The 13,272-nt window shown below is 40.2% G+C and overlaps 1 protein-coding gene across 1 annotated transcript in view; it reads right to left on the bottom strand.

Annotated features, from left to right (window-relative positions):
* tmtopsb (teleost multiple tissue opsin b) overlaps positions 1-12,808 on the bottom strand; it is a 47,938-nt gene extending 35,130 nt beyond the window's left edge. Inside the window, exon 1 of the mRNA XM_082545871.1 lies at positions 12,092-12,808. Coding sequence (XP_082401997.1) covers positions 12,092-12,473 — 382 coding nt within the window. The 5' untranslated portion in view covers positions 12,474-12,808. The remainder of the gene's footprint in view (positions 1-12,091) is intronic.
* Between the last annotated feature and the right edge of the window lie 464 nt (positions 12,809-13,272).

Below are 13,272 nucleotides of genomic sequence, written 5' to 3'. Positions count from 1 at the left end.
GAAGAACTTTTTCTTCACAGAGGAGAATGTCTTAGTTAATTGACAAACAACACTGGAAACACGCATTGCATCACAATTTAACGAAACCTCAAAAGATCTTTAAATGCTTCTTTTTTCTGACCAACACAATAAAATCAAATCATAGTCAATATATTCTTTGGTTAAGAAAAGAAAGCAAATTAGCCTAAACAACTGATAGATTATTTATTGACAGTTTTAATCATTGTCAACCGAGTAGCTCTAATTCATTTGGGAAACTTTCAGTTAACTGAAAATGGAGTTTATTCAACAGCAGAAGTTGTGTCGTGGACTGATACAAACCCTGAGTCGTTGTATCCTCTAGTAGTTTAAAATATCATCACAACCTGTTCACACCAAAAAATGAAAAAAAGAAACACCACTTACAGAAACACTGATTTGCAGACAGCACAGCCATGTGCTGTCTTTCCTCTGTGTTAACTGCAGATTGATGAAAGAAAATTGTTGCTGAAGTGAGTTAAGTCTTAAATCAGAGCTAATCAACACATACAGGCGAAAGTACTGGTGCAGAGGCACTTTACCTCCATTATGCTGAGTCTGCTTGGGAAAGAGACTTTGATTACAGGCAATCAGAGTGCCTTAATGCATAATGAAGCCTTCTGATTGGCTGAAACCATGCCATGTTGGCGTGGACAGCACACCGGGGCTGGGCGCATGATGTGTTGAGAGGAATAGCAAAGGGTGAGTGTCTTGAAAATAATGGAAATGATTTGGTGCTGGCATGTCTTGTGAAAGATGTGTGTGTGTGCGTGTGTGTGTGTGTGTGTGTGTTTTCAGGTGGCTGAAGAGGGAGTGAGAGCTCTCACTTTTCATTACTGGCTAGATAAAGCATGGACACTTCAGATGTGTAGTTTTCCAGGTCAGACAGAAACTTCATTACACTCTGTACTAAGACAAAAACAAAAAAATATCAGTTTAAAGTTCTTGATAAAAGCCAACACACTAAAAAAAAAAATGAAAACAAATATTTTAATTGCCATATATTTAAAGTCGCCACTAGGGGTCTCCAAAGTCAGTTCTTTGGCCAGGTTGGCTTTGCATTTCTTTAATGTTTTTACCCTAAAAATGTATTTTTTCAGAGTGCAGCAGTAGTGTTTTATAAAAATGATCTAAACAGCTTGTGTGAGTTTGTGGTACTGTGTACCACGTTCAGGGAAGCAATCTGCTGATACATTGCAAAGAATGGTTAATGTTACACTTTGTCAGTCTGCCCCAGAGCAGCTGTAGCTACAACTGTAGTTTGCCTCCACCAGTGTGTGAATGTGAGAGTGAATGAATAGTGGAATTGTAAAGCGCTTTGAGGGCCCCAAAAAGTGCTATATAAATGCAATCCATTATTATTAATATTATTATTTGTGGATTTTGTGCTCACTCCTCATTTTAAAAGGATCGCCTCCAACAGTGTGCAGCTACTGATTGTGAACACAGCTGCAGCTGCTTCACCCAGCAGCTGATGTGGTGGCATCCACGGACACATCCAGCTGTTACTGTCTGAACCTGTGTGCTTCATTATGTTGCCGACATACAGTAGCTTCAACACAATAAACCATCTCTGCATACATACAGAGTCAGACTCATTAAAAAAAATAATCAGAGCAAGAATCATAACTAATAAATCTTAGTCATGGTTAAAGTCATAGTGACAGCCGTATCATCACAGCAGCAGTCTGTCTCTGTTTAGAGAGAACACTTCCCCCAATCCACTCATCCATTTTCCACCAGAGGAAGTCTCAGAAGACTTTTCCCACTCTGTCCCCACCATTCTAGCCTAGAGACAAACCCTCCATGGCATGTTCTGCATCTGCCCTGGGGTTTCATCCCAGTTGGAAAATTCCTACATAACTGACCTAGAAGCTCTTCCACTTTTCCTTCTCAAGGCAATGGCTGAGACTCCTACACACAAAATAAGAGAAAGGCACACCATAGAAAAGACACAAATTGGCGAACAAAGTGTTGGAAGCAGTGCAAAGAACCTGGTCTGAGTATAGAGTCTGTATGTGTGTGGCCTGAGTGATGAGGGGTGCTCACACCGTGGCTCAGATTGGTGAGGTGAGTAGGGAGGAGAGGGGGGTGGGGGATAGTGTTTGTTGGCACTCTGAATGGCTCAGGGGAAGAAGCTGTTTGTGAGATAATAATATTGTATTGCTGATTACGTTTAACCATTAGTGTCAACATTAACCTGCACTAAAGGAGCCATACAGATAAAGATTATTTTTGAATAACAATAAAATTGGACAAGGAAAAATAATAATAATTTTTTCTTTACCTCCCTCTGTGTTTTTTTTTTCTTAATGAAAAAGACTTCCATCCATCAGTTTTCTTAACTGCTTATCCAGTTCACAGTCGCAGGGAGAAAAGGCTTACATCCTTTAATACAACAGCCCCCAAAGGACAAAGTACAAACAAGGCTGATAGCAAAACATTTAAGAGTGAAATTCTGCAGTTCGGTAAACTCAACATCCACAAATTAAAACAACAACAACAACAACAACAACAACAACAAAAACCCAGCATCTCATTAGGCATAAGGTTGACTCCTGAGCCAGGCCTATTCTCATCTCTTTGAGTTCTTAGGTAATTTACAATTGACTCCAGTGTCCAACATCTGATTAAAAAATGTAATTAAATGAAATTAATAAATGAAGCTTGTAATATTCTTAAATGTACAGTTATGTGAACTCTAGCCCATATTTTCTTTCTGTATGACTTTTTTCACATTTCTCTTAAGGTCCCACCACAGCATTTCACTATGATTGAGGAGTAGACTTTGACTGTTTCATTGCAACACCTTCTTTTCTTTTTAAGTCATTCTGTTGTAGATTTGTTGCTGTGCTCAGGATCATTATTCTGATGCATGGGCCAGGCTTTAGCTGTCAGGCAGATGGCCTCTAGAACACTTTGGCATACAGAGGACTTAATGGTCAACTCAGTGACTGCAAATTGCCCAGGTTCTATGGCTGCAAAGCGACCCCAACATCCCTCCACCACCACACTATATTTGTGCTGACATGCTGAGTTTGGCTTACTCCAAAAGTGAGGCTGTGCATGATGGACAAGCATCTCCACTTTGGGCTTGTCTTTCCAAAGGAGATACAGAAGATACAGAAATCTTTGTTTGGATGCAACTTTGAAAACCTAAGCTGTGCTTTCAACCTCTTCTAAGAGAGAAGAGGCTTTCTGCTGGCAACACTGTCCACGTGTCATTTGCCAAAGAAACAAGGGGGACAAGCTGAAAGAACCACTGACATCTATCCATCCAAAAGGGTCACCTGTTAAATCTAATACTTGCGCCACACTCATCTTATTGGTTACTTCCCTCCCCCCACCCCTAAAACACTTCTAAATACTCTCTGTAGTGTGATTTCTTTCATATTTTATATAATTATTCAATCTATTTGCACAGTAAAAGTATAGCATTGATCTTACTGTTGTTTTAGGAAGCAATATAAAAGCTCATGAAAAGGACAAGAAAACCAAATGAGTATTGTGGAAAGAAATTAATTGCATAATCTCCGGTAAACAATACACTCTGGTAAATATATAGTGGATTCTCTTCATATGAATGGTCTGCCACCTCAGCAACTGGGCAACTTCTAAAGGCAACAAATCTTCCATTCATTTCCTATATTGACTGCACAGTCTGCACTTGGAGCCTGGTTAGAATATCAACCCCTAAAAGTTGGCTTTGATTCAAACTTGGCCCACTCTGATTCTGCAACATGCATTTTAATGGGATTTTCACCTGAGGCCCGATTCTTCCCCATCCAACTCCATACTAGTGTGGAATAGATTTATGGTAAAATGAATGACCCCACGTTCCAAGCCTGAGTCAGCACAGGAGCTAATCATCTTTCATTGTCTTTTTTCTTCTCATTCTTTTCCTTTGTCTCACTCTCTCTTTCTCCTTCTTCATCTCACTCCTGCTGTCTCTTTCCATCCATCTTCCTCGTACACTCCAGCTGACATAATTTTTTTTCTTAATTTCTCTGCATTACCCATCACTGCCACCTCAGCACAACATGCAGCACTATGTTTACTGTATGCAATTCCTTCAGTATTATGTAAATACCTAACCTGGTTTCTCTGATCAGGTTAGGAGATTCTATGAGTCTGATTTCTGCCACCACATTTCTGAGAGCAAATGTCATGTCATCTGCAAACTTTAAACAGGGGACGTATTGTAAAATTGTAATATAAGCACTATTAGATTAAAAGAATAGGGAAAAGAAAAGAAGAGAAAAGTTTCCACAGATATAACAAATCCATTAGACCACTAAATGTTTTACCTCTGAAGTGGAGACTTTTCTATATGTGAGAGTAATCTAAAAACTCAGGCTTCAAACTCAGTTTCAGACTGTTTTTTCTATTCTTGGCTCTGTGATGATATTAAGAGTGGATTTAGCTGGAAATGATTGTAACAGGTCCACTAAGTATGACTCAAGCTGGCAACTACAATATTAATTGCTAATGACTCCTGTAAGTTCAGCTTTTGTGGGTCGGGCTTATTCCAGTGCATTCGTGAAATCTTTGGTGTGCCGTTGCCTTGAGCACCTCCAGGTGGTCCTGAGCAGTTTTTGTGTTGTTGTAGTTTGTCCCACTGAACAGTTGGGGGCAGCCACTGCTGTCTACAGCCCAACTGATTCATCCGCATATTGATTTAGCTGATATTAGCTATTTGGCATCAGCATTTATAAACGCTAATAAGAGAAAATTGAAAAAGTAAATTAGAGAAACACCCTTCAACCCCTTCAATGATGTTGCATCATTTGTCCACCAGAGGGCAGTCTCTGTTGCATACACAAATAGCTTTCCCTCAAATTTGTGTATGTTTTGTGTCAAAGACAAAAAATTGAACATATATCTAAATATCTGATTTTGAAATCACCAAATATCTGTATCTGTCTTAAAGACTGTATAACATTGAGGCTCTCTCAATGAGTGATAAGTGGCAAAGTCACATCCATATGAATTCTAAAACCACAGGAGTTATAACAAAGTGATCAATGTCATTCACTTCATCTGTCAAATATGTTTAATCTGCAACAGAAAAAATGTTCAGTGCCAAAGTTGACACAGACTGGTGGAATATAAGTGACATTAGCACTACTTCCACATTTCTTTCAGAAAATGATTCATTCCCCCAACACAGTTAATCTGATCTGAGTATAATTTCTTGAATAACATGCACACGTTTGTGCATTAAAGCAGGTTCACAAGAGCACAAACATCCAATAAACTTACAATTAAAGCCATAGAAAGTCTTTCCCATGTCTGTTACCCAATTATACACTTCCAATAGCTTGCCCATTAATCAGTGTTGGCTTGTTCACAGAGAAACAAAACAACAACAAAAGACAGAGAAAAAGAGAAAATGGTTGTCAGTGACTTCATGAGAATGACCTTATTCCAGCAAAAGTGACCTGATGAGGCTTGATGACAAGCCTGCTAACCATCACCACTGTAGCTCTGCTGTGCGTGCATCAGAGCAGACAATGTCTCATTAGCGAATTAAAAAACAGACAGAATTTCACCTCAGCTCACCCAGACAGGGGATGAAATTAGGTCTCAGCTCTGTTTTTACATCAGTCTCGACAAACTGAGTAGCTTATTTCTAGACCTATAAATTTTGCTGTATCCAGTTTAATACATATTTCTAGTAACACTCGGATAAATAAAGGTAGTTCTTATTTATTTCTTCAATTCAGTTATTTAGTTTTTTTTAGTTGGAGCTGCTTCTAATGCAGGCTGGTAAGATTTGTAGCAATTGAAGTGCACAACAGAACTCTGCCATCACTTTGTGCCACTGCATTTCAACAGTATGAAGCTTCTTACATGCAAACAAATTGCTGAAATTTGTTAAGCTGTTGCAAATATTTAATCCACTGAATACAAATAGATTTTCACCAGCAGAAACTCATTGAAAAGATTGATATGTAGTTGAAAAGTGAAAGGGAATGTATGGGCTCAAATTGTGGTCATAAATATTTTGTACTTGTAAATCAGGATTTGTATGTGTAAAAAGAATTTGTGTGTGTGTAAAAAAGATTTGTGTGTGGACTTAGCCAAAATAAATACGTGTGAAACTCTGTAAGTTACAAGTACGAATTTTGACCCGACTTTTCTTCCTTTGATCTGATTGGCCAATGTCATGTCAATCACAAATTTAACTATCCAATCAGAGAACAGATGGGTTTGGCTATTGGAGGGGTGCTTTATGGTAGGGGTGCAACGATACACAAAATTCACGGTTCGGTTCGATACTTTGGTGTCACGGTTCGATATTTTTTCGATACAAAAAATGTTCATGCATTTTTAATTTGTCATTTATTAAAATTATAAATATATATTTTAACTCAAAAGTACAGTTTTTAAATTTAACCCTAACCCTTGTGCGTGTTTTTTATTTTGACAGCGAATGCGCACCTGCGGACCACTTATGTGCAGCCCTGGTTATTTAGCTCGTCATATTGCAGCCACAGAAATTCTTTTGTCCATGAAACCATAAAGCTGCACTTTCTTTTTGCCTTATAGTCTGATTTGTCATAACTTCTCCGTTTTGTGGTAAGCTTTTCTTTGGCTGTCACTTCTTCACCCTGACCTGTCTTATTTGGCTCAGCAGAACTGAAATGCTTTTACACACGCACTCACATAAGCTCAGCGATTCTCTGCGCGATCAACCTCTCACATGTTTAAGCTTGCTGCGTCATGTTTGCATAGTAAGCTAACAATTAATAAGACGATGTCAGAGGAATTGGTGCACAAATTATCATCACTCACAGATCAGTGCTGTCGCTCTCTATACACAGTTCGCACGATTGCAAAGTGAAAGCAAAAAAACAAGCGCAAATTCAAACGCGATTTCAATATGTCACATATTGACAGTGGCTCACCGATGCCAATGACATAATTACCCAGCTACATTTCTGAAAGAATGCAAAAGCATTGATATATATTTTTCCTACAATAGCCCGACGGGCAGGGAAGAGATAGATTTTGGTAGCCCGACTGAAAAAATCGCTAGCTCCGGGACGTCGGGCTAGCGATATTGCAAGCCCTGTGTCTGATTGAGGAATCACTCATCTTTGGAAAAGAGAGTTTATTACAGAGAAATGTCTCTTTCCAAAATAAAAGCTATACTATCCGCTTCTTCTGGGCTATATTCTCAGCAGCATAAGGAGAATCATGTGCTAACAGCTGTCTAAATGACTCGGCTAAAGTTAGTAGCATGCTTGCTTTTTTTTGTCTGCTTCCACTTGTCTTTGCACTAGGATGATGTCAGCGTAAATGTGCAGTCATATTTGTTGTGTTCCCACTAGTGCTTTCAGGTTAATCTCGTTGAAATGACCTTAACGCCACAACACGGCAAATCTCCGTTAACGAGCTAGACGGCCAACACGTTAACGAGCTAACTGCGCTAACACACTAGCTCCCACCCATGTAATTGAGCATTGCATGGCACATCCAACATACTGTTTTACTTTAGTCCATGACTCGCTTACCTTCAGGGTCATACGTCACATGAAAACCAAAATAATTCCAAACGCCAGATCTGAATGAGGGTGGGGGAGGTGCCCTGCCCTCTTCCTTCTGACGATGCTGTCTGTGTTGAGCGCTCAGTGGATCTGCGCTGGACAGTGCAGCCTAGGCGGAGTAGTCCAACGCAGATTCACTGAGCGCTCAACACAGACAGCATCGTCAGAAGGAAAATTGATAAAATAAATTACAAATGTTGTATTGTTCGATACATATGCGTACCGAACCGAAAGCACTGTATCGAACGGTTCAATATCGATACGAATATCGTTGCACCCCTACTTTATGGAGCTTCAGGTCCTTGAAGGGAATAAATGCCCTTTTACATGCCAGCCCAGCGTTTTCCTTCATCACCACGAAGGAAAACAGTCTGTGGTGGTTTGGTGATTTTTGTGTCGCAGGTTTATGTGCTTAATACAGGGACTTCCACAGCCTTTTCAACAGCGCTGCGAACCGCGGGGGAGGGGGGGCAGTGTTTTGGAAATGACAGTCTTCACTAGTGGGGATAGTTACAAAGCTTTCTTCGTTATGAATTAGCATACATGTTTTTATTGAACATTTGAAGAACTGGCAAAAAAAAAAAAAAAAACTCTTATAGAGAACATAAAGTCAGAGATAGAAACGACAAGGAGCAGGTGCATCTAGTACAGGTAGAGCTGCTGCAAAAACCCACAGAGCTCAGCAGCCAGCGCCTTTGCTTTTAGTTAGCATTAGCAGCACATCCTGCATCCGATGTGAAAGGACCTTTATGCTGCGCACTGTGACTCACAGCCATGGTCCTGGGTCTGACTTTGTGTTAAACTAATCCTAAAGTAATAATGGTATTTCTAACCACTGATATACCACAACTTTACCCTTTCAACAGCTGCTGAAAGTTATGGGACCTCGCTTCTATCGGATATTTATATAGAGATCCTCCAGCTTCAAACTGTATTACCCTTCAAGGACCTGCAGTTCAAAAAAGCGCCCCTCCGACAGCCAAACCAATCTGTTCTCTGATTGGATAGTAAAATTTGTGATTGACATGACATTGACCAATCAGATGAAAGGAGGAAAAATAGGGTCAAAATTCGTTTTTGTAACTTACAGAGTTTCACACGTATTTATTTTGGCTAAGTCCACACACAAATTCTTTTTTTCACATATAAATCCTGATTTACAAGTACAAAACCGATTTACAAGTACAAAATATTTATGACCACAATTTGAGCCTATAGGAATGCTCTGATCTTTGCAAACTCCTCAAAAAACAGAAAGTTGGAAGTAGGTGCTCTGTAAATGTGATTACTATCAAATCATAACCAAATCAAATGTCATGTTAAAGCATCCACTAATCTTTTTTTTAGATAATAATAACAAATTTATGTATATAGATTTTTTTTAACATTATTACTTTATATTTGGGATAAAACCACACATTAAAGATTAAAGATAAGTATACATGTCCACACAGTCAAACATACAATCCTACATTCATTCTTGCATGCACACTTTCACACATACAAGAACAAGAGCTAAAAGTAAAGAGCAGAACGATTAAGAAAATGAGTCAAAATGAGTTTTCAGCAGATGTTTAAAATTAAATTAAGCCAGCCTGTTCCAAAGTGTAGGAGCTCCAACTTCAAAAGCGTGGTCACCTCTTAAAATAAAAGCATGAAACAGATGATCAGATGATTGGAGAGGCCAAATGTTGGAATAAAATCTCAGCAGGCCTGGTATACATGCCTGTCGTGTAGGTCTTTACATGTTATTAATGAAACTTTAAAATTCTGAATTTCCCAGGCTTGTTAGGAGCCTAGCTGCTGAGTTTGGGCCTGTTTGACACAGGCTAGTTGATCATTGAGGTTTGTTTTTTGTGATGTTTCTTAAATGAAGGCAACAAGACTGGATTAGATATGAGATTCAAAATGCAAATACTGATGAAACATGATACCAAGGCTCTTAGCAGATGATATGATATTGCTGGAGTGGGAGCCGGTGTAATGACTGACCTCCTTAGAAAAATTGTCAGGGTCGAACACAAGTACCTCAGTTTTGCCAGAAATAAGGTCTTTCCAAGCATCTGAAAAGATTACTTTTCTGTGAAATGCAGGCAGTGATGTTTGTTGGGTTATATCTAACTATTTATTCTAAAGAGACAACACAATTCAAGTTGAAGCTCCTCCTCGAGTTCCCTTTTATTCCACCAGAAAACAGTCTAGCTTGAGCTCTGACTCCTCTTCGAGATGAAAGAAACAAATCCCACAGCATTTTATAAATAAATACCACAAGCCTCACTCAGTATGATGTGAGGTTACCGTCTGTCCATACTGGGCTGCACATTTCCTTGTTTTTCCACTTGTCTGATCAATTCAAACCAAAAAGTCATCAATCACTCCCGACTCAATTCTTTGATGTCAGGGTGCCCATCTCTGAAACATCTCTGAAGCATCTCACTCAAGGGTTTTTTTTTTGTGTGTGTAATTTTTCAGACAACCCTTTGATCCCATTACGTACAGTTTTGATCCTCTTGGTTATTGCTTGTTTATTCCACAGTTGTTCCTGAACGTGCACCAGTGGAAAAAATTATAGTCCAAACTTAAGTGCTCAGTTTTCTGGTTATAGATATATAACCAGAAAACTGGTTATATATCTATAACCTATATAGGTTACCTGCTCTGATTACCTATATAGGTATAGGTTATAGATTATAGAAGACGATGCTTGTAGCATCCAGGGCTTTATTGAGCAGCTGCTGACCAGGCCAGTAACTGTGAAGTTGAGCTGGGTCAGTGGGGAAAAGATGAGAAAACACAGGCCAGATTGAAAGTGGTTTGAGGGGGGAGAAACTATGCTGCAGGTCAGGACTCCAAAGAGAAAACGGCAGATTTAAGAGTGACAGACTCCATAAAAAAGTAATTTAATTTAAGAGATTTGACAACTGACTTCACTAAACCGTCCTGACTCCAAAGAGAAAACAATACCACCGTAGAGCACCTTATATCACACTAGACTACTCATAAAATGGCTGAGTCAAGTGCAATATTGTACTGCACCTTCCTCCAAGTGCAGACTCAGAAGGTAAAACAATATATTTAGAGGTGACAGCAACATCCTGCTGCACCTTACACTGCTTGAATTCCAAACTTCTAAGTGAGAAGAGATTTAAGAGCAACAACATCTCAGTGCACCTCCCTGAAAGTCCAGGCTCCACCATGAAAACAGCTAAATAAAGAGCAACAGCAGCGTACTTAACTTTACAGCAAGTTCAGACTCCACAGATGAAACGGCAACAGCTTACTACATCTATGTTCAAGTCAAGGTGTAAAGAGAAAACTGCCAAAATCTTCCCAAACTTCACTCCAAACTCCACAGACAAACCACATAAATTAAGGGGAACAGCACATTCTTGCAAATTCAGACTTCACAAATGAAACATCACATTTAATAGCACTCAAACTTTGCTGTCAAGACTCCTTAGAGAAAACAACTGGTTTTATAGTGACATTTTTGTTCTCTCTCTTTACAGGTGAAGACAGGTCTGTATTCAAGTCTATGGGCAGGCTGATTGTTCACTTAAAACTTGAAAGTCCCTTTAGTGCAAAAGAAGAACATCTGCATTCAGGGGAGAGAAAAAAGTCTGGCACAGCAGGATCACCTCCCAATCATCCTGGTGTTCTTCCCTGGTTTTCATCGCTCCAGTGGGTAGAAAATCAGGATTCTTTGGTTTGTGAACATGGGGCTGACATCAATCAATCAATCCCAGACAGTAATTGCAGTGATTGCCCCGAAACCGAAAGGTCACTGGTTTGATCCCAGCTCTGTCAACAGTCCTGTGCGCACAAATCTGAGACAAGACCTCTGAGGATCCAGATAAGAGCCTTACAAGAGCAGATTTATTGCGTAATGCGATCAGAAATGCTTTTTCCATGTTTTATGTTTATTTTAGCGTTCATCTTTTCAACGCCAATCATCTTCTCCCTGCAAAAAAATGAAAATAAAAAATCTAGCTACAGAGTCCTCTTCACCAGATCGCATTATTTATGTCCCTGTAAGGGAAGTTTGGAAGCACACCACCATCAGATGATGCCTTCATAACAAAACTCGAATTACCTTTAATTAATATTAATCGTTTTATGAAATTACCTGGAAAATTAAGCTGTTAATCATGCCGAATTTCTGTTGCCCATTGCTGCAGTCGAGGAATGCATTGCAAGCTGCCATTTAATTTTGCCTGTGAAACAGCTTTGGATAAAAATGATGATGACATGAGATTTTCACACAGGCTAAATTTGTTGGGAAAAGACGAAAATTGTATGAAATTATAAACAGACCCGGTCTGACAGGCAACAGAATACGATGCAATAAGTATTTCGATTTTTGTTGAGGGGAAATAAAAGGAAAGCGAAGATTAGACATTAAAAGAAATTAAAAGAAATACTTCTGTTGTTTTGGCCATTCATTCTCCAATGAAACATATTAATTAAAATAATTATAAAAATAATAAATTATTAATAATGATAATAATAAATATTCTTACCCAAACATGAGTTAACGAACCCATACCAAACGCACCCAGCGCGTCCGATCAACCACCGCCCCTGGGTGCTGGCTGCGAAGCTGAACGGAGTCCCCAGCAGACTAACCAGCAGGTCGCTCGCGGAGATGCTCACCAGCATGAGATTCATGGGCGTGCGCAGAGCCCGGTACCGGCAGAACAGCGTGAGCACCAGGAAGTTACTGAGAAACCCGAAAGTGCCGATGAAGCCCAGGCACACCGCCACCACAAGGTGCCCAGTCGGGCTCAGGGACGGAGGGGGCAGGGAACCGGATACCTCCTCGTACGCGTCCGTCGCCTCAGTGCTGCGGGCTACTCCCTCGGGACAGTGCGCGCAGCTCAGGCTCAAGTTGGAAATTATCATACCGGGATGAGCCGCGAAGTTTGCACCAGTCAGAAGTTTGTACCTCGGGAGGGAACCATCCGGTCTCGGTGCTTTTCACTCATCTGGAGAGGCGAAGGCGTACGGATGTCTCCACAGTCTGCGCGCATGAAGGTAAGGCAAGGGGGTAATTTCTGTAAGTAATCTACTTTCTAGTCTGAGAGAGACACTTTGCGAATGAATGAGGAGAAGAGATGCTCTGTCCCGTTAGACCCGCCCCTCCACCGTGCGCTCCGGAGAGGTGCGCTCCTTTTCAGGCGCGGCCACTTAAGTGCGCCTGAGCTTTTATCACCCACAGCGCCCTTTAACGGGCTGGGAGACAAACACCTCAAACAAGAAGCGGTGGGTGGTGTTTGTATGTGTGGATGTGTAGTGGATGTGTGTAACAGGCTCGAGCCACGGTCACACCTGCACCATCAATCAACGCGTTACACAACAACATGTAGGGAAACAAACTTAAAAGCTGCGTGACGGGTGAAGGGATTCAGATTTGTCCTGATTTTTCTAACATATACGTGTAATTAAAAGGAATCACTCAGTTCTCATGTCAGGATTGAAACAGAAAATCCATAAGCTGTCTGACAAGAGATCAGTATGTTACAGCCTGAAGGGGGAAGGGCTCCATCCTCTTTTGAGCTCTCTGATCTGCTGGCTGATCACAGACTGATAACCGTGTTTGTATATTTATAATTTACATAGGGACCTATTGGTCACAGCTTGATTTCAAGGTCCAAAAGCTATGCTATGCTTTTGATAGCTAACTATCAAAAGCATAGCATAG

This window comes from Aulonocara stuartgranti (assembly GCF_965226115.1).
Source record: "Aulonocara stuartgranti genome assembly, chromosome: 9".
NCBI classification, from domain to species: Eukaryota; Metazoa; Chordata; class Actinopteri; order Cichliformes; family Cichlidae; genus Aulonocara; species Aulonocara stuartgranti.
This window is presented reverse-complemented; position numbering and strand designations above follow the sequence as displayed.